This window comes from Engystomops pustulosus, chromosome 3, assembly GCF_040894005.1.
Source record: "Engystomops pustulosus chromosome 3, aEngPut4.maternal, whole genome shotgun sequence".
NCBI classification, from domain to species: domain Eukaryota; kingdom Metazoa; phylum Chordata; class Amphibia; order Anura; family Leptodactylidae; genus Engystomops; species Engystomops pustulosus.
Window position 1 is genome coordinate 116,162,245 of NC_092413.1, and position 27,939 is coordinate 116,190,183.

The 27,939-nt window shown below is 42.3% G+C and overlaps 1 protein-coding gene across 2 annotated transcripts in view; it reads left to right on the plus strand.

The window, feature by feature from the left end:
* Positions 1 to 9,813, plus strand: part of ASCC3 (activating signal cointegrator 1 complex subunit 3) — a 498,380-nt gene extending 488,567 nt beyond the window's left edge. For both annotated transcript variants that reach the window (XM_072141894.1, XM_072141895.1), the window contains exons 39-42: positions 2,764 to 2,914; positions 6,290 to 6,496; positions 7,728 to 7,903; positions 7,991 to 9,813. In XM_072141894.1, the coding sequence (XP_071997995.1) occupies positions 2,764 to 2,914; positions 6,290 to 6,496; positions 7,728 to 7,903; positions 7,991 to 8,138 (682 nt within the window). In that variant the 3' untranslated portion in view covers positions 8,139 to 9,813. The remainder of the gene's footprint in view (positions 1 to 2,763; positions 2,915 to 6,289; positions 6,497 to 7,727; positions 7,904 to 7,990) is intronic.
* The last annotated feature ends 18,126 nt before the right edge of the window (positions 9,814 to 27,939 follow it).

Consider the following 27,939-nt stretch of genomic DNA (forward strand, 5'->3'; position numbering starts at 1 on the left):
AGGAGCTTACCTTATCTTACCTTACCTTAGGAACAATGAAACTAAATTAGTCTGGGTGCTTATCCAAGAGCACAGATGAATGAATCAGGTACTAAAGCTAAAATTATGTTTAATAATATTAAAGAAAGAGTTTTACTCTTCAGGACCCTTCTAGTGTAACCAAAGTACAAAGCAGTTGCAAAGTGCTGGGGGCTTTATGTATAACAACCTGATTAGTGGGGGTTCAACTACTGGGCCCCTCCATTTATGAGAATGCTCACAGCAGTTAACAAGAATGTGCGCCCCATTCTCATTAAATGAAGTAAGTGATGGACCCACCATTTAATACCATGGAAGTGCCGCAAATTCTCCAGCACTTTTATTTGTCAGGGGAGATTTATCATAAAGGTCTGAGAGCAAAACTGTTCCACTTGATCATGACAACCAATCAGAGCTCAGCTTTCATTTTATAGCTAAATTTCCCCCATTGTCTATGTGAGTTCTTAAGATAACGGAGTGCTGTGCTCAGGAATTTCCCACACTCCAAGAGCAGGGCCGGCTCCAGGTTTCAGTGGGCCCCTGGGCGATAGAGCCTCAGTGGGCCCCTTAACAGTGAACTTAAGTAGCGACATTAAAAAACAGACATTTAACATACCAAAACACATACGCACAGATATACAGCATATATACACACGCATCCAGTATATACAACACATACACACAGCTATACAGCATATATACACACACGCATCGAGTATATACAGCATACACACACACATATACAGCATATATACACACACATCCAGTATATACAGCATACATACACACACACATACAGCATATATACACACACATCCAGTATATACAGCATACACACACACATACAGCATATATACACACACATCCAGTATATACAGCATACACACACACATATACAGCATATATACACACATCCAGTATATACTGCACATACGCACAGATATACAGCATATACACACACGCATCCAGTATATACAACACATACGCACAGATATACAGCATATATACACACACATCCAGTATATACAGCACAAATGAACAGATATACAGCATATACACACACGCATCCAGTATATACAACACATACGCACAGATATACAGCATATATACACACACATCCAGTATATACAGCACATATGCACAGATATACAGCATATATACACACACATCCAATATATACAACACGTACGCACAGATATACAACATATATACAACACAAATGCACAGATATACAGCATATATACACTATACACAGCATACATACACACATCCAGTATATAAAACAGTATACATACACACAAATATACATGCATTTACATATGTACAATCATACTCACCCCAGCAGGATGTCACTCGGTCAGGACAGGGACAGGTGGACCGCATAGGAGAGGGCGGCCTGGCTGGACATTCGGCGCTGAGGCCGGGCTGGACATCCGGCGCGCAGGCCTGGCTGGACATTCGGCACTAAGGCCGGGCTGGACATCCGGCGCCAAGGCCGGGCGCGAGCCGCTCAGCCGGAAGGCGCACGGGCCGATCCGCAGGTGAAGTGGGCGGGCCAGGGAGCGCAGGGCGGGCCAGGAGTGATGGGTGTGCCGGGGAGCGCAGGGCTGGGCAGCAACATGTGAGGTGGGTAGGGCAGGGCGGGGCTGCTACGGGAGTGGGATGCCGAATTATACTTTGCTCCCGGGCCGATCCCACTACCTCTCCGCCCACCTCCTATGCGGCCTGCAATCAGCGGCGAACCTGGGCCCCGTAATACGGTGCCACATCGTCGTGGTGGGCCCCTTTGGAGCTGTGGGGCCCGGGTCAGCCGGGTGCTGACGCCGGGCCTGTCCAAGAGTATTGAATTAAAATACTAGACGCATGTTCTCAGTTCACATGTTGTTATCCCCTATCCTGTGAATAGGGTATAACAATCTGAAGATTTAAAAGGGACCTTGGAAAAAGTTAGGGTCATAGAGCAGTAGACAAGTACCGCAGAAAGGTATCGAAGAGATGAGGGTTGTTCACCACATACACCGCCTAAAACAAGTAACTCCTATGTGATAGCGAGAGACATGGTTGTTGCATCCAACCTATTATTCTAGTGTTTATTGTATAGGGGAAAAAAAGGGTTAGGGTAGCATATTGCGTCTGAAAATTGAAGGGAATGCTTATGTAACACGCTTATCATTAAAAATGTATCTATGTTATATCTCTTTATGCATTCTTACATTGTAATATTTATTACATGTACAATATACGTAATATTGTACCCCCAATAAAGCTGGTTCTCAAAAAAAAAATCTAAATTGGTAGGATTCCTTTCAAAGTAAATGGTCTTATAGGATTATGTTTTATCTATGTGCTACTTACCTAGCATTGTTTCTTAGTGTACTATATCCTATGCTAGTGTAGAATTCAAGTGGAGCATTCATGTATTTGCTGCAGTGTACAATGTGAGGATACTGGCTTTTAAAGGGAATTTCCTTCTATGTACATTTATCCCCTGTACCAAGGCCTGCAAGTTGCCAATATAATTTGTATATGTGACCAGTGCTTTTTTAATTTCTGCAGTAATACGGGAGATAGGTACCACAGAATTCCTAAAGAAGTAGGGCACTGTGAGGAACTTGTAGGCACCCATTTTTGTGATCTTCAGGGGCCTTCAACCTTCAAAGCACTTTTTGTACATCCTTAGAAGAGAGGATCATGAACATCTTGAATAAACCTTTTTTATTCTTATTTCATTTGTTTCTCTTTAAGAAAATGGAATACAGGAAAAAGAATGAATAATTCTGAAGACATGACTGGACCTATTGAGTGTCTTCCAGAGCTGGTCGATGCATGTGGAGGCAGAGAAGAAATCTTCTTTTCTCTTGTAGATAATGAGCTCTCAGCTGCACATGTTTCACAGGTAATCATTTCACTTTTTTCAGTTGTAAATTTATATTCCAGTCTACCAAAACTCTAAAACCAGTTTTGATGTATACAACATCAATTATCCTTTTGCATTACCATTTTCAAATGGTTGGAAATCAAAAGGCAAGGTACTGTCTTGTGGAGTGCTTATAGTTTTCACAAGTTATTGAGCTTTACAGTGACCCAAGAAACAGCTGGTGAATTACAGGGGACTCAAAGACTAGCTTGACTAGCCTAATCTCACTAAGGTGTTACAGTAGCAAAATACCTAAAGAAATACTGGGTGTGATTGGTGTAACAACATACACTGCGTCACAGCTTCCCATTTGCCCACGCTCACCCTGCCCATCGCTGGTAGGTTATACGGTGGGCATGTTGGCATCAGAATTCCACCATAAAGAAATGGGTGAAGGGGGCCTAGATTTAATGAATTGTGGGCCCGGTGGGATTTACTATGGGATGAAGGAAAGCCAGTGTAGTCATTACTCTGGCCAATGTTCTTTTGGGTACACTTGTGTCCTGGCATTCAGGGTTATTTTACTTTGACACATACAACCTAGCTCACCATTGTAGATCACCAAGCATAGCCTGTCATAGCTTCGGATTTGGCTAATGGACAATACTCTTTTTAGCATGATATAGATGGTGAAGATATTCTTTTGGAAAAACAAATTACCTTCATGGAGGCCTAAACAAACAACTTAAATCACCTGCTGTGTTTGTACCAGCTGCCACCTAACCTTGTAGAGTCCATGCCGTAAAGAGCCAAAACTGTGGTGACAAGAGGAATACCTATACATTATTAGGGAGGAGGTTTTAATGTTATTGATGTAAACTACTAATCTTACATGATAAAATCTAAAGGTACTTGAGGATAAAAGTTTTGACTAACTAATAACTATTTAAAACATGAAGTTAAAAATGAAGATAAAAACAAGACCTCATTCCTTAGAGCAGTCTATATTGTAGTGTTTACATCAGATGATTGACACGTTATGGTCCAATGTGTAGATTATTACCAGCATTTCAGTAGGAGGTGGCCGCGGGAGAATATTTTGCAGTCTCCAGTAACAATTTAGAAGATTTAGCAAAGCAACGTCTAGATATTTGTTTTATTTACGTCGTTATGCTATATCTGCTATTTTATGACTAGAACTTTTTGCACAGAAGAAAATACTTTCACTGCTACTGTAGAATTGCTGTGGGATTCTCTGTCCCAAAGCCCCAAAGATGGCATTTTATGAATATGATTATGAACTCCCAATTGTTTCTTAACAAGATTTGAAAGGTTATCAACATACACAATACTTTATAAACCACTACCATACGTGTCGGGTCCCCTCTCCATTTTCAGAACACCCAGCTCCGCCAATTGTGCATATATGTGGAGAGGGCAAGAGGAATATTTTTTGTTGACAGGGTTATAATGTGTGTACGGCCAGCCTAATGAGAGGCCAGGTTGATCGAAGAATTTGTGTGTCCTCATAAAAGCGGATCATTGATAGATAATTGAAAATAAACTCACAGTATTAAGACAGTCTTGGAGCATATTAAGAAAAAAATTACTCCATTTTCCCTCTATTTCAGGTTTTGTAGAGCTAATTTACATAACCCTGAATAGAAATCTGATGATTTCTAATGTATTTATTTGAATTTCCAATGGAAATGACATTCATACTTAACTAGACTTGTTAACCAACACAGAACTGGGTTTATGGCTATCCACTTCATTAGGTGCTTAATATGATATTGCTTCTACTCATTAAGCTGTTGTTCCCACACATGGAAATGTTTTCTCCACAGACTATTATGTGCTTTCCATTAGGAGCAAGCATTTTAATCCAGACCCTTTTTGTCCCTTGAGTGTATATGGTGTAATGCTCTGAGTGGCAAAATTGTACACCTTTTATAAATCTTTATTTATTTGAGGCTTTTTGTGCAATTGTTTATGACTGTCCCCTACTATTCTCCTAGAAGTGTATGTATACAATATTCTACATACACTCAGAGTATAGAGACCATGTTTTAAGCCATTTTTCCGAGCTTATAGTTAAGTAAAATAGATGGTTTAAAATTAGATTAGGATCTAGAAGAGATAATGCTGCAATTTCTTAATTTTCTAAGCTGTTACTATTGCCTTTTGGTACCATTCACTATTTGGAACTTTGATTTAGGCTGATAGCTGCACTGGAGCTCTACATCATAAGACTTACAATTGTATCCTTCTAAATGACAACACAGTTATGGATTTGTCATAATGTTAATATTGATGTTTTTTGATTGATTCTCCCATTTTCCCTGTAATCTATTTCATTGAACCCAGATTTTCTACTACAAGTAGGGTGAATGAGTAATATTTCAATAAAATGTAATGTTTACTTGAGGAACTCAATTACTATAAAACAAAAGGAATCAGTGTAAAGGTAATTTGTACAAATTGGAACAAGCTTTCACTTACCACATTTCTGCCGTAATGGAAGTTGCAGCACAACAAGTTTCAAATGTGATGAAAAATTATCAGGACATTGTTATAATTAGCTCAGGGAGAACTCAGAAGTAAACTTACCTAATTTATTTGCATAAATTGTCATTCTGTTATCTTTTAAACCAAATGCAAATTGGCTCTGTCTGATACGATGATGGTTATTTGGCTGAAAAGCACTTCAATTTGCGTAGCAATCTGGTGCCGACTCTACTGTGAGGCGATCCCAGGTAACATCAAAATTCTGAATTATTCCAGAAATTAGCAGGTTTAAAGCATCAATTTAAGTGCTAATTGCAGTAGTAATGAGAAAAAGCAGTACCACTGCGAGATTTGCATCTTTTGCCACATCAGTATGCCTGCAACGGCTGCTAACTGGAAGAGGATTTGGCTGCTAATTAAATAATTGTATGCATGGTGGCGTCCTTGTCTGATTCAATAGATGAAGATTAATCCTCAGATAAATATGTTTGGCTGGTGTTCCTAGTACCTGCAAAAACAGTATGAGCCTATATGCTGTGCCTGTTGTACTTCAGTATATGGAGACAGACAGAGGTATACGGCTGCCGTATGCAGTCATGTATGTGGTGGGCGATTTGTTAAGCAGATATATTAACAAGCCGCATGATTGTGGGTAACTGTGATGTTTATGTGATCACCTTGGACCCAATTGTGTGTAGGCAAATTGCTCGAAACCCAAATGCTGTCAGCAGTTCGCATATAGAATTCTGTTTGTTCCCAGTTCCAGAACATTTCTCAATAACATACAAGAAGGGGATTACATTCCTGAGCATGAATTGTCTCCAGAATATGGAATAATGCAATAGTTTTCTGTAGTATTTGTTATGTGCAGCTTCTTATTATTCATGTCTGCTTGTTGCATTTTAGGCATGGAACTTTGTGTTAAATCTCCCAACGATTGACGTCCAGATGACTATTAAAGGATGGTGGGAAGACCCAGTACAAACACACAATGAAATTTCCATTCCCATCATTTTCCCGGGGGTGCAGGAGAAAAAATGGATTTCATTACATGCTGATCAGGAGTATGTACTGCAGGTGAATCTGCACAGGATACGGTCAGGATACAAAAAGGTACAAAGTCTTTATCACTGCCTCACATGCATCATTAATATTAACACATTAGATTAAGTAGTATTGTGCCCCCTTATGAGGAGGTCCCAAGTAGTATATGGTTTACGGGTCATATATGGAATATCAAATGTATTTGCATTGATGGCAACTAAATTGCTAATCTTTTACGTTTAAATTGTTCATTGCACAGTCTAGCCTTGAGGTAAATTTGTTGCGGCATCCTTTCCTGGGAAGAATATGAGGTGTCCTTGAATGTCTTTGTAAATGATCTTTCTCACTGTAGAATCATGGACTTAACATTATTTGGAAATGCATAATAATCCTTGGCAGTCAACAATTGCTTCAGTAAGATCATTGCTGTGGTCTTTCCTCATTGTTGTGTTAACACATACCTAAATTCTCCAGATCAATAAAATTTCCAAACTTATGCTGTTGTAAAGGTGGTCATACTTTCTGATGATCAATTAATTATTGAATTATCAGCACCTGGCTGCTTATTACCCTTTCATTGTAAAATAGTTTTTCTATTTATTTTTCTTTTATATTATCTTTTGTCCTAGTTTTCCTTAAATACTTAATGGTGGGTCCTGTTCTTGTTCATCTGCCATTGCATTTACTTAATGTTAAGTCTATTTAAAGGGAACCTGTCATCAGAAATTGACCTGATTGATGTTGTATTTCATGACCCAGTTCGGTGGCATCATTTTTTTAGAAAATCTACTTTGAAGTGAGATGTAAATTGGTTGTATAAAGTCAAGGAGGCAGAGATTTTAACATGAAAGTCAAGCTAATCACTAAGTAAATTTCTTGAAGTCCGATGCACAATGTCAATCACAGAGGAGACAAATTCAGAGTAAAACGCTCTCCCTCCTTGACTTTATACAACCAATTTACATCTAACTTCAGACTTGATTTTTACCACACTGGAACAAGAAAGAAACAAAAACTAAAAGGTGTTACACTGCCTGATGATAAACTAGTAGTGGCTTATTAGATCAGATGCTGATGACAGGTTCCCTTTAATACTAGGTTTATTATGTCCTGACATAAAACCATAGAATTCAAAGAAGGTGTACTTTTTTTTTCTCATGACTCTATATACACACTTTTGTGGATGGTTATAAGAATATTGAGGTCTACATTATTTTAAATGTCTAGTGTATAGACATTTATTTAAAAAATTATGTATATGTATTTATCTGGCATTTTAATCATACATTATTTCTTTCAGGGAAAGCAAGATAGCAAAGCAATTGCTCCCAGGTTCCCAAAGGCAAAGGATGAGGGTTGGTTTTTAGTTCTGGGAGAGGTGGACAAGAAAGAGCTTGTTGCACTTAAGAGAGTGGGATATGTAAGAAATAAAAACACAGTATCCATTGCGTTTTACACTCCGGAGAACACTGGAAGGTAAGTGGCAGAGACTATTACTGGTTACATTACCACTTGGTAATATATATCATATTAAATGCTTGTTCCATTTCTTCTGTTTATCAGGTGCATCTACACGCTGTATCTCATGAGTGACAGCTACCTAGGCATGGACCAACAATATGACTTGTATCTCAACATTATCCCAGCCAGTGTATCGGCCCAAGTGAACACGGAGGTCGCTGCATCTGTGGGTGACCTTCTCCTGAAGTAACCCAACCTTCACAACTCTACTATGGGAACTCTTTTTGTGGAACAGAAAAGAAATTGCTTAGTGTTTCCCTGAAAAGAGACAGCTTTCCATCTTAACACAACACACGTGTACATTTTACCGGCAATACAGAACCACATTGACCTTATCTGAAATTGCCTGGTGTAATAAAAATTCATTCTTTTATTACTTTAAAAAGTGCAATGAGGGATTGGATAATAGAAGAGGTGAAGTGGGATTTGGTACTATTTAGGATGTATAACCGATTAAAAGCAGTTCTAGTATCATTTAGGAAGGCATATGAAATAGCTACACTGTTACCTTAGCCTCTGTCCAGTTCTAGTCAAGAATTTGTTGCTTTTTTGAAAGGCTTTGTATGAAGCAATATTCAGTCAAAATTATTTCAGCTCTGTTATGGTTTCACGATATACAGATGCCATAAAGATATTAACAGCTCCTTATACATGGAAGGAATATTCCTGATCAGATATTCCCCTTAATGTTTACATTAGATATATGTATATCAATATCATATTGAAGAATAGAAGACTGTACAGTAAACCAGGCTCCTACTCTTTGTAGGTTCATTACATCCTCTAAACCAAGACCTGCCAAAAAAAAAGCATTATAGATAAACATGTGCCACACGTTGCCTTGATGTTTACTACAGGTAACGACCAGCAAGGATGCCAATGGGCATATGAAAACTATAGGAAAGGAAACATAATGCAAGTGTTATATGATTATTGACTGTAAGTTACATTACGGACAATAGAGTCAGATAAACATGGCTGATATGACAGCTATACATTTGGTGCACCTATTTCACATCCATAGAATTGCCGTATGCCGTTCTCCTCCTGCCTCCATACTCCCAGTGCTCCATAGTAATCCATAGAGATCACATACCCTGTGATATAACTTGTAGGAAAGTTATCCTTTAATGGTTAGTACTCATACTATATTTTTGGGTCCGTGATGCGATTAACATTAATAGGATTATTTAGGAGGTTGTTGGTTTAATTTATAGAGCAATTGTTTCTTCCCTCAAATTGAATTGATATAAAATCTTTTCTCAACTCTTAATTGTCATCCTCATCATCAATAAGAATATATGTAGAATTATTTGGAGTGCCTTTTTTATCTCTCTGATGCTATATTGAAAAGAAAACCCCAATAAATCAAATAAGTTTGGTGTTTTCTGTTACCTATAATTTTGGCACTGTATTGCTTTTCTCAATGACTGTCAATTTCAAAAGCTTCTGTTTGAGCAGTGACAACAGCTCTTTCTGTCTTAGATTGGATCATTTGGTTTTAGGATGGATTCTGAACCTTAAATCAGCACAGTACAAGTATAAAGGGTTTTTATAACCCCATCCACATGATCCAGAAAATCTTCCTGCAGAATTCTCGTTTTGTTGTCGGAAAGGCACAACAGACCTGGTGCTTTAAGAAAACTTCAAATCCCTTGATTGTTTAGGTTCTAAAAAATATATAAGCGTAACACATGATTGTAACATCAATATCAAATCTCAATCAAAGAGGTTATATACAAATATACTAATGTCTTAAACCTAAATATGCAAACTGTTTTCAGGAATATTTTTGCTGCTTTCGAATACTATAAGTATTTATGTAAATGAGGAGCTGAGTACAAATAAATACCAATGATATCTGAGCTTCTATTGGTGTCTTCTCATGCTGATTGTTTTGTTGAATTAACACCAGGGAAAGGCTTACGGGGTCACTTCATTCACAATGAATATCAGTTGGGCAAAAAGTAAGATCTTGTAAAGGGAACATGTTGGTTATAATTATGGTTATTGTACAGTTTGTAACAGCCATGGCAATGCCAAATTTGGTGTTTTTTTAGACTTTATTATGCATTTCTATGGTTGGGAGGTGTTTCATGCATTTTAAAGGAATGAAAATAAAGCAATTCCCACAAAGACAACATTCTTAAATGTACACAGGAAAACAAAATAACACATTCTCTAATTTAATATTAACAAAAATGCAGCATTTCACAGATATACAGGCGGTCCCCTACTTAAGAACACCCGACTTACAGACGACCCCTTGTTACAAACGGACCTCTGGTACTTGGTAATTTACTGTACTTTAACCCTAGGCTACAATAAACAGTTGTAACAGTTATCAGAGATGTCTGCAATGAAGCTTTATTCCTGGTTCTTATGACAATCCAACATTTTTAAAATCCAATTGTCACTTGAGACCAAAAAATTTTTTTCTGGAGTTACAATTATAAACTATACAGTTCCGACTTACATACAAATTCAACTTAAGAACAAACCTACAGAAGCTATCTTGTTCGCAACCCGGGGACTGCCTGTAGTTCCAACCTGACTCTATCAGTCCTGGTGTACACAATTTTGGTTGCCCCTGGACCAGACCTGGGATCTGCTCAGTTGGCAGACATATTTTCTTCAGTGTGACCCTGTGGAGCTGAGCTGCTCTCTGCCTCTAGCTCCTACCCTTGCATTCCAGGACGAGCTTACACAGACACACACTTCCTTTCTGCCGTAAACAACACATTGTGATCAAAGTAAATCTACTAGCTACAGGCAGATACAATCTTTATCCAGGAGAAGGGGAGGTACATCAGATCTGACAGTGTGGATGTAGCTGAGACTTAGCAGTGCTGAGAATGTTATATACATCTCATGTATCTCATCATCTCTGATCTCTCATCTCATTTTCTATATGTCAGATACTAGTAGACTGTTCAGAATCTAAATGAAAGGGTAGATTTTCGGCACACTGTATCCCACAGCACTGCATGGGTTATAATATGTCTGCTTAGAGAGGCCCCTCCCAGACTTTTGAATTTTACACTAACTGGACTGGAGAGTGATAGGAGCTAAAACCGCAAAATTGTAAAGTAAGGGGTTGAAAATGATCTTTATTGTGTGAACATCACTAGAGGATTGAAATTTGAGAATTTTCTTTCATGGGCAAACCCCTTTAAGGGACATCTACCATCAGAAATACTCATCAAGAGATCTTCTTTCTAATCGATTTTTATTCAATCCTGGGGCAGGGCAATTTTCCTAAAAAAGAATTTGATAAAATATGCTAATGTCACATGGGTCCTATTTTCTTCATAACTACAGTACTCTAAATATTATTTGAAACACAAAATGACTTTAGTGAAAACCTTTGCTTATGGTTAAGGTAAAGATTTTAAGCAAGTATTTAGCAAGTGCTGATAGTAATAATATGAAGGTTTGAAGAAATAAATCACTAGCGAGCAGTTCCTTGTGTGTGGTGATGCATTAATTACACTGTTAGGACTTTACACTGCTGTGATTTAAGCCTAAAGTACTGTCAAGCTTTGCGTTCAGGGTGAAGGAACAAGGAAAGGAAATCTTTCCTGGCCACAGGAAGTTTTCTATAAAGGGTGAAGATAAAGAAGTTAGATAAGGCAGCTGCAATAAAAATGGATCTAAGGGCAGACTTGGTCACCAGTGGGATGAAACAGTTACTTTTCCTGAAAGTTGAAAGAGTAATTAGCACAGAAACCTCCATCAAGGATGAATCGTAGTGGTCAATTCTGGTATACTGTATCAGAATACATGTCTCATTCTAATATATTCTGTAGATTATATTGTTTTACATGTGTCACCTTCAAAGTGGATTCCTGAAAACACATTTAATCTGCCAGATTATTATTTTTTGAATGTATGTATGAAGGATTGCATGTAAATATTACAAAAAGCATAAGCATTTATTACATAGAGTGGAAATGGGGGAACTCCAATTCACTATACAATATACAATGCAGATCTTCTACAAATGCATTCCAAATGAAGGTGGTTACTTCAAACCAAGCATTTTCTTTTCTTAAATGTCATAATCATTTAATAAAAATTATGTAGATAACTGGCTGATCATTGCTGTGTTTAAAATCCCTGGAAATCCACAGTTCTCTAAAATGTATATACCGTAAGCACTGAAAATATTTGCCATAAAATGACCCTATTTCTGATAATGTTATTTCCTTTACAATCCCTGCTATAAATGAAAAAGGATTAAAAAAAAAACTTCTTAAGAGGAGGAAAACAAACGGTGGAATCACTGAAGAATGTGTTCTGTAGTTGCAGAAACACGCCCATAATGTCCATCTGCAACAGGGGTGGAAGTCAGTAACTCACCTGCTGCAAATTCAAAACCAACAGCAGATATTCAGGTTGGGATAAATGCCATCAACTGAAGTCCACAGTATAAATAAATAATATTCTATCCTAATAATTTGCTGCAGCATACATCCATAGACACTTTTAGACACATAGACGCTTTACCTATATACATAATAATGGCAGTCAGTTGGAAAGAGCATCTATGAGGCTTCTTCCCACAATGTAACTGCACCAACCTTTGACTGAAAGTTTCTGTGATGTTACTCAGATATGACCCAAAATCTTATAGACTTCTATCTGCAATTCCCTTATAGATTTCTCCAGCCTGTTAACATCAGCCTGATTCAGATTTTTACCCCAACAAATAACTCCACCATACCACAGGTATACACCACTTTCTTTCCAAATTATTATACAGATGATATTTTTCTCTGATTTTCCTATAATAATAATGGGCCACTGGGGTGTGCCCAGCTTCCGTCTGAAGTGGTCGCATGTAAGGAGAGCTCCGTAACTACCTAGCTCTAAACTTATTCTCCTGCGGATATCCTGCAGCCACTATGCCCGGAAGTAAGGCTAAATGTGCTTTCGGCCATTTGCAGAATACACAATCTGGAGCCTCCAGGGCTGACGCAAAGCTCCAGGAATATGCCTGGCAGGGCTCCCAAGATGACTCCGGGAATATGCCTGGCAGGACTCCCAAGATGGCTCCAGCGCCTCGGACCCTGCAGTTTCTGCCACACCTCATCCAGCACAAGATCTCAGACTCAGGGTCCGATAGCAACATATTGTGGGGTATTGCTCAGGTATAAGCTAGGTAGCGGTCGCAGACAGAGGGAAAGAGACAGTTCTCAGTTCAGTTCAGTGTTTATTCACACCACAAAACAAATGGAACAAAAATCCAGCATTGTCTTCATGCTTGTTTAAAACATAAACATACAGACCAGGCTTGGCCTTCTCACCCAGTAGCAGGGTCTTCACAAATAGTCCAAATTGTTGGTGTAAGTTCACACCTTGCAGAAGCTGCTGCATAGCACTTAGTCCATTTAAAGTCCAAAACAGCCAACCTGTCCTCCTAGACAGGACACGTGTTTGCTCTTGGAACAAGCTTCTCCCTCTGAGACTAGAGCTCACTCCACTCTCTTGTGCACACTTCCAGCTCAGCTTTGTTAGCTGGAACACCCTGAAAACCCGGTTTGGACCGGTGCTTGAAGTTTGGTCCGGTGCTTGATTTCAGCTTGCTGCATTACTCTGAGCAACACAAGCTGAGAGGATAATACCTCCCATCCAGCAACAAACCCCTGACTGTGTCACATACCCCCTCCCTTTGTTCAACCTTGAGGGGATGAACACTCGCCAGACAGTGCACCCGGGACAGGGCATCTGCATTCCCCTGTAGCCGGCCTGCTCTGTGTTCCACTGTGAATTTGAAGTTCTGTAGAGACAAGAACCATCTGGTGACCCGAGCATTCCTCTCCTTGGCCTGGCTCATCCACTTGAGAGGTGAATGGTCAGTCACCAGTCGGAACTTCCTCCCCAACAGATAATAGCGGAGAGACTCGAGTGCCCACTTGATGGCTAGGCACTCCCTCTCCACTATACTGTACCTGGTTTCGGCTGGGGTGAGCTTGCGACTCAGGAACCCAACAGGATGCTCTTCCCCATTAATTTCCTGAGATAGTACAGCACCGAGGCCCACTTCAGAGGCATCGGTCTGTACTACAAACTCCCTCTTGAAGTCGGGTGTCACCAGGACTGGTGACCCGCACAAGGCCGACTTCAAAGCGGAAAAAGCCTTCTCCGCTTGGTCATTCCAGCGAACCATCACTGTCTTACGTCCCTTCAGGAGCCCTGTCAATGGAGCCGCTACAGTAGCAAAATGGGGAATAAATCTCATATAATACCCCACCATCCCCAGGAATGACTTTATTTGCCTGGTGGTGACAGGTCGTGGCCAACTCCGTATTGCCTCTACCTTATTCATCTGGGGTTTGATGACTCCACGCCCAATGATATAGCCTAAGTACCGTGCCTCCTCTAGCCCTATGGCACATTTCTTTGGGTTAGCAGTTAGCCCGGCCCTACGGAGGGAGTCTACTACAGCCTGCACTTTTGCCAGATGACTCTCCCAGTCAGCACTGAAAATGACAATATCATCGAGGTACGCTGACGCGTAACGCCGATGTGGACGAAGCACAATGTCCATTAAACGCTGGAACGTGGCCGGGGCGCCATGCAGGCCAAAGGGTAACACTTTATACTGAAATAGTCCCTCAGGTGTGATAAAGGCAGTTTTCTCCTTGGCAGCCTCCGTCAAGGGCACTTGCCAGTACCCTTTAGTGAGGTCCAAGGTAGAAAAATACCTGGCCTGTCCTAAGCGCTCAATTAGCTCGTCCACCCGGGGCATGGGATAAGCATCAAATTTGGACACTTCGTTCAGTTTACGAAAATCGTTACAGAAACGTAGCGTCCCATCTGGTTTGGGTATCAAAACTATTGGGCTTGCCCACTCACTTCTTGACTCTTCAATTACGTCCAGCCGCAGCATCAACTGTACTTCCTCCGTGATGGCTTGTCGCCGAGCTTCGGGCACCCGGTACGGCTTTAGCCGGACTTTTGCCTGGGGCTCCGTGACAATGTCATGTTGGATTACGGAAGTACGTCCAGGGAGGTCAGAGAACACGTCCGTGTTCCGACTAATGAACTCCTTGGCCTCTTGAGCCTGTTTAGGGGAAAGGCTGTCAGCAATGCGCACTGTGGCAGCCGCTTCCCCGGGAACAGTTGGAGGTACTGGTTTCCCTTCCCCTAAACATACCGGCTGCGGGGTGCTCCCAACGCAGGTCTCCCTATCTCTCCAAGGCTTTAGCAAATTGACATGGTAGACCTGCTCTGGCTTCCGTCGCCCTGGCTGATGTACCTTGTAATTTACATTGCTTACCTTTTCCAGAATTTCGTAAGGGCCTTGCCACCTTGCGAGGAACTTACTGTCTACCGTTGGTACTAAAACCAAGACTCTGTCTCCTGGGTTAAAGCTCCGCACCTTAGCTACTCTATTGTAGACCTGACTCTGGGCTCGCTGAGCCGCCTCCATATGTTCCCTGACAAGGGGCAACACTGTCTCCATCCGCTCCTGCATCTTAGTGACATATTCAATGACACTCTTATGCGGAGTGGGCTGTTGCTCCCATGCCTCTTTGGCCACGTCCAGCAAACCTCGGGGATGTCTGCCATATAGTAATTCAAAGGGCGAGAACCCAGTAGAGGCCTGGGGCACCTCTCGCACTGCGAACATAAGATAGGGCAGAAGCAGATCCCAGTCCCTTCCATCCTTGGACACTGCTCTTTTCAGCATATTTTTCAAAGTTTGATTAAATCTCTCCACCAGGCCGTCTGTTTGGGGGTGGTAAACTGAAGTCCTTAACTGTTTAATCCCCAGCAACTTGCAGAGTTCCTTCATGACCTTCGACATGAAGGGAGTCCCCTGGTCTGTCAGAATCTCCTTAGGTATCCCAACCCTTGAAAACATCTCCATTAACTCCTTAGCTATAAGTTTGGCAGAGGTATGACGCAGTGGCACTGCTTCTGGATACCGGGTTGCGTAGTCAAGGACAACTAAAATATGTTGGTGACCCCTAGCAGATTTAGGTACTGGACCCACAAGGTCCATGGCAATTCTCTCAAAAGGTACCTCGATAATTGGGAGGGGTACTAGGGGACTGCGGAAGTGCTGCTGGGGGCTAGTTATTTGACAGGTCGGACAGGACTTACAAAACTCTTCCACCTCTTTGAACACACTGGGCCAGTAAAATCGCTGTAGTATACGGTCCTGGGTTTTCTGCGGCCCAAGGTGTCCACCTAAAACATGTTGGTGAGCAAGATCCAGTACCATCCTACGATATGCCTGAGGCACTATTAATTGTTCAACATTCTCACCCCGTAGTTGGGTGACCCGATACAGTAAATTATGGTGAACCACAAAACGAGGAAAAACTGCCTCAGCTCCTGGTTGTTGTGGCTCACCTTCAACCATTAACACATTCCCCCAGGCTCGGGACAGAGTCTGGTCCCGGAGTTGCGCCGTACCAAAATTGTCACCAGAGACGTTTAAGTCTGACAATTCAGGGCCTGGCGGCAAGTCCTCTACTTCCCCAACCATTACATTCATTGGTAGTGTCTCCCCATCATCCACCGAAGTGGCGGTCACCCCTACCGCTGGCCCTTCCGCCTCGGGTTCCCAAGGTTCTGGTTCTAGGTCTGGAACATGACCTTCAGCTATTGCTCTCCCTGACCCCTGGGGACTGACATGCAGTAACGACGGCCATAGTGCAGAGAATAATGGAAAGTCTCTTCCTATAATTAGGTCATAGGGCAGATTTGATGCTACTGCCACCTCGTGGACTTTCCTCCCAGCAGGTGTTTTTATGACCACCAGTGCGGTTGGATAATCTTTTAAGTCTCCATGAATACACAATACTCGAACCTTGCGACTAGTGAACTGAGAGGGTAGCGCCAGGGTATCCCGTACTATGGTCACTAGGCTCCCTGAGTCAAGTAGTGTATTAGCCCTGCACCCATCAACGGACACTGGGCACATGGGAGGTGCCCTATCTGCATCCAGGACGTCAGCGGTACATACAGGCCGTGCATAGAAGGAAGTACGGCGAGCGTACCCACAGTCCATAGGTTCGGAGGCCAAGGGGCAATTTGCAGCCATATGTCCCAGGACATGACAGCGCCAACAGCGGAGTGTGGGGATCTCACGAATCTTTGTGGAACGTTGTTTGGACATCGTTGGGGAGCTACTCCCAGCAGAAGGTCGGGGCTTTTCCTCAGTCACTGCAAGTGGGGGTGAGGGACGGGGTGGCTTACGCGTAGGGGTACAGTCCCGCACAAAGTCCTGGGTGGCTATATAACGTTTGACCAGACCAACCAGCTGGTCTAAATTACCTGGGTCACCTTGACCTACCCAGCGCTGAATGGCAACCGGCAGAGTGCGCACAAAACGGTCTACCACCACCCTCTCCACTATTTGGGCTGGGGTTAAAGTCTCAGGCTGAAGCCACCTTTTTACCAGGTGCAGTAGGTCATAAGCTTGAGACCTGGCAGCTCGGGATTCCACAAACCCCCACTGATATACACGTTGGGCCCGCACATAAACATTGACTCCCATGCGTGCCAGGATCTCACCTTTCAACTTCTTGTAGTCCAGGGCATCCTCCTGAGTGAGGTCAAAATATGCCTTTAACGCATCGCCAGTCAGGAACGGGGCCACCACTTCAGCCCACTGGTCAGGCTGCAGCCCCTCACGCTCTGCCGTTCTCTCGAACACCGCCAGGAAGGCCTCTACGTCATCCTCCGCTGTCAGCTTTCTTAGCGCAGTTCGGACTCTCTCTCTGGCCGCAGGCTGTAGCTGGGTCACCACTGTTGGAGTCTCACGCAGCGCCTTTATTTGTTGTAGCAGTAAGTCGTTAGTCTGTTGCTGGGCCTGCATAGCCTCAGAGTGTGCCATCTGCTGTTGAACATTAGCTTGCACAAGTTGTTTAATCAGCTCCTCCATCTTGTCCGGTGATGCTAGCTGAAACTTTGCAGGTTTAATCCACGACATGCAATGGTGCCCAGAAAAAAAACTCCGGTTTTGCACCACCCTCACTGCGTTTTGCCCGCTCCAAGCCACCAATTGTGGGGTATTGCTCAGGTATAAGCTAGGTAGCGGTCGCAGACAGAGGGAAAGAGACAGTTCTCAGTTCAGTTCAGTGTTTATTCACACCACAAAACAAATGGAACAAAAATCCAGCATTGTCTTCATGCTTGTTTAAAACATAAACATACAGACCAGGCTTGGCCTTCTCACCCAGTAGCAGGGTCTTCACAAATAGTCCAAATTGTTGGTGTAAGTTCACACCTTGCAGAAGCTGCTGCATAGCACTTAGTCCATTTAAAGTCCAAAACAGCCAACCTGTCCTCCTAGACAGGACACGTGTTTGCTCTTGGAACAAGCTTCTCCCTCTGAGACTAGAGCTCACTCCACTCTCTTGTGCACACTTCCAGCTCAGCTTTGTTAGCTGGAACACCCTGAAAACCCGGTTTGGACCGGTGCTTGAAGTTTGGTCCGGTGCTTGATTTCAGCTTGCTGCATTACTCTGAGCAACACAAGCTGAGAGGATAATACCTCCCATCCAGCAACAAACCCCTGACTGTGTCACAATACATAGACTTCCCCCAGGGTGTTAATACTGCGCTGGGTCATATCCGAGGGCAATTTAATGTTTGGATACCATGTACTGGTGAGGCACAAACCATGATAAGTTACCAGATTGGCTGTTTTTCTTACGAGATAGCGCTAGGTTTCTGGTGCACTGGTCAGGGGTTGTGTATTTATAACCTCCGACCTCCTCAGTTGTCTCAATTGGCCACTATCTGTTTTGCACAGTAACATCTACAGGATGACTGTTTACTGGCTGATTAGCTCGGGGAATTCTGCAGTTGCCCAGCATATGGCCGAAAGGGCTGGCACCAGGTTCTGGGCTCGCTAATATTACTATAACTTGTTACTTAGTTATCAGTTACAATAGTTCTTTTTTAGTGTAGCACGGTATGTCACTCACAGTCCGAGCATGGAATGCAAGAATGACAGAGGCAAGGAAGGGCAATATTGTTTTTTTTCCTCAGGTACGAGACTTACATGACCAGTCCAGGATCCTGCAGAGACCATGGGTCCAATCCACACATTCTAGAGGGTTGTCGCTATTGGGGCACATGGCGGTCATATAGGAATTGGATATATGTGAAACAGATACAGAGGGAAGGTACCTCTATGTCCATTCATGGATAAACTTTAAATCGTATGTTATTCTATGTCTTTATATCCTGCCATCGTCTGGGCTATCAATATTATATGAGGCTGAACGCTTTGCATCTGGGTATCCAGGTTCCACAGTTATATGCATGGAGGACTGCAATACAGTATTAGACACACTGGGGCACATTTACTTAGCCAGTCCTGCCGCGATCCAGCGGCGAGTTTTCTGTTGAGGATTCGGGTCTTCCGGCGATTCACTAAAGTAGTGTGCACCAGGTGCCACCGAGGTCCGCCGGAGTTCACCATCCTATCCTGGGTGCATGTAAGCGCGTGTCAAGACACATTTTTTTTTTAAAAAAAAGCAGTTTTTCCGAATCCGCCGGGTTTTCCGATGGCCACGCCCACCGATTTCCGTTGCATGCATACTGGCACCGATGCGCCACAATCCGATCACGTGCGCCAAAAACCCCGGGCAATTCAGGGAAAAATGGTAATATTTGGGAAACTCAACAAAAAATAGCTATTCAGGCCCTTAGTAAATGACCCCCATTGTCCCACTCTGGCCCTTCTCCGGCTGGACAGCGACCTTCCTTATTGGCATGGTTCCTGATGGACATGGGCTGGACTGACCTATGGCATTCCAGGCAACCTGTTATTAAGGAATTTACATGCCATACACCGGTCACGGATTCCTTATCCCACAAAGACTATGTATGTGGTAATGACAGGGCTTTACGGTGCTGGACTCTATAGATCACCTACCCTGAGGACTGTCTGACCACTCCCCAATTATAGCCACGTTCCATGCTCATGACATCTTTGCTGAAGGCCCCGTGTGTAAAATCCACCCATTTTGGCTTGGCCTTATGAATGATCAAGATTGAACCACTGCAATATTGGAAGGACGTATTGTAGGTTGCATGTAGTACAGGTGACTAAATATACTACGTGATCACTCACACAATTTAGATGTGTTTTGATAGAGTATGTCTTTTGAGTAATTATGGAAGAAAAATAGTTAGCTTTAAAAATAAACTAACTGGACATAAATTACAGCGGTAAAAACCTTTTATATGTTCTCTAACATTAAAGAGACGCCTTTTTTTTTTACACACCTTCTATAAATACGCAGGAACTGGAACAGAACACCACTTTGAATACCCGGGGAGAAATAAATTTTGACACTAATTTGTCTTTTTTTGATCATGTTTCCCTTCTACAATTCCATAAATTCATGGGTACCTGTCATGGAACAATTCCAGAACCTTGTGGAACTTGATCTGTCCAAGTTACAGAATGCATCCAATATCCCTGTCAATAAAAACCTAACAACTGCTGAATATAGAGGCATAAAAGAATTGAGAAATAATTCTAACATCATCATCAGAGTATCAGACAAAAGGGGTTCAATAGTTATTCTGGATAAAACCCTTTACCATTGGGAAATTATAAATATATGTTACAGGATGCAACCACATATACATCTTTTCCATCAGATCCCACACACATGGTAAAAGAAGATTTGGATAAGATCATACAGGAAGACCTTACTTATTTTTACTAGCAGTCCCATTCACTGGCACATTTTTTTTTTTATATAGAAACAACATGATAATAGAATCCTAACAGTTTGGATACCTGTAGTTGAAATGCAAACTTTTTATTGAATTTATATTGTCCATAATTGTGTACAATCTTACTTACATTTTTGTATTTCAATTTTCTCCTTTGTGTCTTCTTGGTAAATTTTTAGCGGAGGTTGTGAGCATTATTGTTAATCTCACCGTTTGTCTCATAACCTGTGCTGCATACGCCTTTCACATAGACCGATGTGATGTTTTCATCACATGACCTGCATTTACCTTTATGGCGTTTTGCATCACATGATTGAGACACACCTCCCATGACAGGGTGTATCACGTGATCTATACACGCTCCCTTTTTTGACGTGTTTTATCACATGATCTATACACACCCACTAATTGGTAGATGTTTCTTTTAAATTCTTAAGCAAATTCAACATTATTCAACCATGACTAAGAGCTTTAACAGCTTGAAACGCGTAGGAAATTTGTTTGTTTAACCTGCCATGTTTTATTCAAGTAATTAATAAAGACAGAAGTTTTATTTGGAAGTGCCGTGGTCCTCCCCTTGATTGTCTCCATACCAATTTTACATAGGAATTGATCAATCGTATCTCGAATGTATTACTGTTCTTACAGTTCAACAATTTTTTTCATGTTTGATAATAATTTGAGGTTCAGAAACACGGATGTCCAATGGGTTCCAAATTTTCAGCCGCCTTAGCCAACCAATATATGGGCTTATATGGGCAGGTTCACCTACAAACATCCCAAAGTTTGTCAACTATTTTAACATTAGCCCCTTAAGGATGTAGCCAGTTTATAGCTTAAGGCTCAGCCCCATTTTTTGTATGTGTCACTTTATATGGTTATAACTTTTGAACACTGTTACTTATCAAAGTGATTCTGAGTTTGTTTTTTCTCACATGTTGTACTTAATTTTAGTGGTAAACTTTGGCGAGTTAGTTTTGTGTTTATTTACAAAAAAAAGAAAAAAAGATCCATTTAAAAAAAAAATATCCATTTTTGAAATGCGAAATCATCGTGTTTTCAGGCAGATAGATTTACCACCTAAATAATGTCAGGGTCAGTGGATCCTTTGGACCACTGCGGGAGATGTTACTAGCCGACACCTGGGACCGGAGTCCAAGTGGGACCTGGACAGATACCACTGGTGTGACTAGCATGCGGTGGCACCCGAGGTCGAGGTACCTTAGCGGAAGACAGGCTCGTGGTCAGGTCCAAGCAGTAGGTCAGGGCAGGCGGCAGAGATGCAAAGTCAAGTCCAAATCCAGGGCCAGCAACGGGAGGTCCAGGCAGTAGGGAACGTGAGGACAGGCACACGGGACACAGGAACACAGCAACACGGAGGGACTCTGGTAACGCAGGAAACACAGGAACGCAGGAATATCGCAGGAGAGCTTTCACCATGGAATACACACAAAGATCCAGCAGGGAATGATGGGAGCCACTGGGTAAAATATAAAACAGGAAGTGGCTAGCCCCAATCACCTGTGCGCTGGCCCTTTAATTCTGGGGGCCGCGCACGGGACCTAGTCCGGACGGGAGCGGGAGCCAGGGGAGGTGAGTACACGGGAGCGTGGCCGGGGCAGCGGAAAGGGAGCACGGCTGCACCCGCGATCCGTGGTATGGATCGCGGGGGTGCCCGTGACAAATAAGTTGCTGAATAACACTCGCCATATGTCTTCTTTACATTTTTCTGAATTTTTTAAATGTCTGGATAATTTATTTTGATGTCCCATGGCTTACAAATCAAATATCGTTTTTCCGTATTTTAAGAATTGACTATTTTGGGGATAATTATTGTTTTGAATAAAATTTTAAATATTTAACATTATAAACCCCGTATATATCAACTAATTTGCCAATCTGTACCCCCTATCAGAAACGGCTTTTAGGAAGATTGTTAAGATCTACATAGTTTTGTCGCTTATACGTTCATTTAGCCCTAAAATTTACACATTTCCAAAAGATAAAAAGAGAAAATCCATCTTAAAATTTGTATGCAATTTCTCCCAAGTGCAGAGACCCTCCACATGAGGATGTTACTTGTTTTATGGGTGCACAGTGAGGTGCAGGAGGGAAGGAGAGACCTGCAGCTTCCACCATGGGGCATGAACAAGCAATCATCTGATTGTTTGTTCATGATAATACCTTGCAATACTGATGTATAAGCTGTGTCAGCCTATGCACGTGCATTGGCTGACACTGTGCCTTTAAGGTGTTGCCACCTCAAGGCTGCCATGGCAACGATTGGCACCCCGAAGAGAGCGTGGGGGGGGGCCCATTGTGGGGCAGAGACCACTTACAGGCAGTTTTAATGCCGCGGTCTCACTGACCGCGGTATTTAACAGGTTAAACACCCACAACCAGGGCCCGATCTGACTGCGGGTGTTACATGCCACCCCGTGTATCCCGATACTAGCTCAGCTCCGATCATCAGCTCAGTTTGTCCGATATATTGGACGCAGAGCGCTAAGGAGTTAACATTTACAATCTGAGTTTTATGTACATGACAAATACAAAGGCATTGTACAAATTGTTAAACGTTACATCCCTATACTATTACAAAATTATTAATTGTCAGAGATTTTGAAAAATCTGTATCAAAAATGCCCCCTCTTTGGCCAAAAATCTATCTCTGAATTTATTTGTCTCTCATTCTACATAACAGAACATTACTGCATTATACGGCTCACTCCTATAAGTTTAACTTGATTGCATTATTTGCATCAGAAGGGGCGTGACCAAAAAGCCTCAAGCCTCTTGTATTTAAAATACACATTGGGGCACATTTACTTACCCGGTCCTGCGCGTTCCCCGATCCGGAGTGTCAGATGAGAATGAACTCTGCTGCAATTCACTTACATGTCCGCCAGAGTTCACCATCTTTTTCCCAGTACATGTAAGTGCATGGCTTGCGACACAATTTTAAAGTTAAATCCCGTGCTCTGTCCGAATCAGTCGGATCGCCCATGGCCTGCCCACCGATTTCTGTCGGGACGGCATTGCAACCGCGGGACCCTTAGTAAATAAGCCCCATTGTGTCACTGATTTTATTAAGAGAAAAGATAACTTGGCACCCCTTATAGGTCAAAAATTGAGGAGAATAAACAGAATAGCAATCCAACACCTTTCCTTTCCACCTGCGCTCCAGCAGTCACAGCACCGCATCTCATCTCCATTTCTACTTATACCTTGCAATCCAGTAAGTTACAGCCCACTTGGGGTCATTTTATTTGTCACCACCATTGATGTACCACATTATATCAGATACAATACTTTACTTCATGTGTCTTGTCTTGGGAACAGCCATTCATTGTAATATTGTATTGCACCGCTGTACTTCATAGCTATCTTTTGATATATGACATGGGTGTCAGTTTCCTGACACATATGGGTAGATTTATCAAGTGTCTGAAAGTCAGAATATTTCTAGTTGCCCATGGCAACCAATCACAGCTCTCCTTTAAAATATTCATGAGCACTGGTAAAGTGAAAGCTGAGCTGTGATTGGTTGCCATGGGCAACTAGAAATATTCTGACTTTCAGGCAGCTTAATAAATCTGCCCCAGTGACCTGCATTATGTTAAAACTCGCGTCTCTGGTTTATTACAGTGTTGTTCATAACAGCATCTACATGCCCGCAATGCCATACAATTTCCTGTTATCATTTAACCCAACTATTGTCACCACACTGGCCACTTTCCAAGTTCTCTATATATCGATCTGTTGGACCATATCACTGTTATTATACTCTCCTGTTTACTTGCAACAAAACGAAACATTGCAAAATAATAATTTTTGTTGGATTGCTATACTGTTTATTCTGGATTAAATAAATTCTGCTAAATTTTTGACCTATAAGGAGTGCCAAGTCATCTTTTCTCTATATATATGGTGTAGTAACCTACTTGTACACCCATATACTCCAAAACATCAAGCGACGTGTATTTTTTCCAATACTGATTTTATTAAGGACTGCAATGGTCTAAAACGTGTCAGGCCCATGTGACGCAATACACATGTTTTAAAGGATTTTGTATGGACTTTTAACTTATCATTTAGTCTGGATGCTGAAGTTTTCCCCTTGGAAATTTTTGTCTATTACCTAGGCAGCTCCCACACAGCTCTCCATGCATCAACCCTATTTCCTGGTACATCCAGTGTCAAGGGAGGTGAGCTGAACCTTATTACATCTTTTTCTATGGTTTCCTTACTGAAAAGCACATCTAGGGGGAGGGCCTCAGGACCTGATGGTCTCCCACTGGAGGCGATAACAAAATATCAGGAGGCCGTGCTTCCTGCTCTCCTTTAGGTATTGAATGATTCTGTTGTGAACGGTTACCTCATCACCTCCTTCTATGATGCAGTAATCATTATACTACTGAACCCAGACAAAGATCCTTTGGAATATTGGTTGTACCGACCCATTTCTCTGCTAAATGTAGAATGCAAATTACTCACAAAAGGTTCTGGCAAACCAGGTGGATAAGGTGGTAACATAGTCCTTAGAGACCAGTCCGGCTCCGTACCTGGCCATAATAATAATGATATAATAATAACCTTTATTTATATAGCGCCATCAAATTCCGTAGCGCTTTACAAATCATAGGGGACATATACAACTATATTACATTACAAAGAACAAACAGTCATATGGAACAATAGGAGTGAGGGCCCTGCTCACAAGAGCTTACAGACGATGAGGATGTTGACACAAGAGGTTTTATAATGGTCCAGCCATTCTTTATAAGAGAGCAATATAAAATAATTTAATAAATAATTTAATAAATAAAAATGTTGCTGCTTGAACCAGTCATCAGCAGAGAAGCCTGGAGCTTGGTAGATATCTGCTGTTTGCCAAATAACAGACGGGAGGAGGACATAGAATGGATTAGTAAAGGGAAAATTGACATTTCATGCAGTTAGCAAGTGTGATAGGCTTACCTAAAGAGATAGGTTTTAAGAGCACGTTTGAAGCTTTGGAGAATGGGTATTAGTCTGAGAGTCTGGGGAAGGGCATTCCAGAGAACTGGAGCAACTCGGGAGAAGTCCTGGAGACGTGCATGAGAGGTTCGAATTAAGGTAGAGATTAATCTTATGTCACTGGCAGATCGAAGAGCACGGGAAGGGAGATAGACTGAGATGAGAGAAGAGAGATTGGTAGGTGCAGCATTATTCAGAGCTTTGTGGATGAGGGTTATTATTTTAAAGTGAATACGGAAGGAGAAAGGCAGCCAGTGCAGTGATTGGCACAAACTGGAGGCATCAGTGTTGCGTTTGGCCTGAAAGACGAGCCTGGCTGCTGTATTAAGAATAGATTGAAGAGGAGAGAGTTTAGCGAGTGGAAGACCGATTAGTAGGGAGTTACAGTAGTCTAGTCGAGAGTGAATAAGTGCAACAATTTTAGAAGTTTCAAATGTCAGAAACGGTCGGATTCTGGAGATGTTTCTGAGATGCATCCGGCAAGAACGAGCAAGAGATTGAATATATGGTGAAAAGGAGAGGTCAGAGTCCAGCACAACCCCAGACAGCAGGCCTGTTGCCTTGGTGCTATAGTGATCCCACAGACCAAGATGGAGAGGTCAGGGTTAGGTCGGTTAGTAGATGGTGGAAAGACAAGAAGTTCAGTCTTAGAAAGATTAAGTTTCAAAAAGAGAGAGGACATGATGTCGGAGACAGCAGAGAGACATTCGCTAGTGTTCTGGATTAAGGCAGGGGTGATGTTACGTGCAGAAGTATATAGCTGGGTGTCATCAGCATAAAGATGATACTGGAAACCAAATCTGCTGATGGTTTGTCCAACGGGGGCAGTATAGAGGGAGAAGAGAAGAGGACCTAGGACTGAGCCCTGAGGAACGCCGACACTGAGAGGAAGATGAGAAGAGAAAGATCCAGAAAAGGAGACACTGAAAGTGCGGTCAGAGAGATAGGAAGAAAACCAAGAGAGTGCAGTGTCCTTTAGGCCAATGGAGTGAAGCATCCTAAGGAGGAGCTGGTGGTCCACAGAACACTGCTGATAGATCCAGGAGAATGAGGAGAGAATAGTCACCTTTGCATTTTGCAGTGAGGAGATCATTGGAAACTTTAGAAAGGGCAGTTTCAGTGGAATACATAGAGCGGAAACCAGATTGCAGGGGGTCAAGGAGGGAGTTAGCTGAGAGATAGTAGGTTAGTTGAGAATAGACCAGGCGTTCCAAAAGTTTCGAGATGAAAGGGAGGTTAGAAACTGGTCTGTAGTTAGTAGCATTGGATAATACTATTGATAATCTACGTAGAGTGCAAACAATATTACAGCTGGGGATGGACAAGAAGATGGATTGAGCCTTGGCCTCGCACGACTTGACCAATGCCTTTGATTCCATAGAATGGGAGTTTCTGTTGGTCGTGCTTCAACCCAGATTTTCAGAAATGGATTTAAATTATATACCAAGCTCCAAGGGCATGTTACTCCCTCAAACGGGACCTGTTCAGCACAGTTTAGCTTGGGCGGGGTGCCTGCTGTCACCACTTCTTTTTGCACCAGCAGTGGAACCCCTGGCGGTGATGCTCCATTCAGACACAGTGGGGCACATTTACTTATCCGGTCCTGTCATGATCCCCGATCCGGACTGTCCGACGCGATTCACCAAGATCGTGCACCCGATTTCCTGCATCTGTCGCTTCCCCGCTGAGGTCCGCCGGAGTTCACCATCTTCTTCCCGGTGTATGTGAGTGCATTGTCTTGCGACACAATTTGAATTTTACATCCCGCTCTTAGTCTGAATCAGTTGGGTTGTCTAACAGCCCGTCCCCCGATTTGTGTTGAAAGAAAGTCAACGCGATTGCACTAAAATCTGATCGCGTGCACCAAAAAAACCTGTTAAATGCGGCGCAAATCAGAAATAGTCGGGAAACCCGACGGAAATGCAGTCCCCGGACCCTTAGTAAATGTGACCCAGTGTATTTGGACACTACATATGGGTCAGTGGAGGAGATACTTGGATTGTATGCCGAAGACCTTTTCCATTTCTTATTGAATCCAAAAGGTTGTTAAATAGGGCAATAGATGTAATTGATAGGTTTGGTACATTCTCAGGCCTGAGTATCAACTGGGGTAAGTCCAGCATAATGTACTTGATACAGAGGCAACCCCTGGGTCTGTCCCCCACTAACACAATCTTGAAACGTGTGACTAGCTTCAAATATTTAGGCATACATATAGCTAGAATGGTCACAAAGATGATAGACTCCAATGT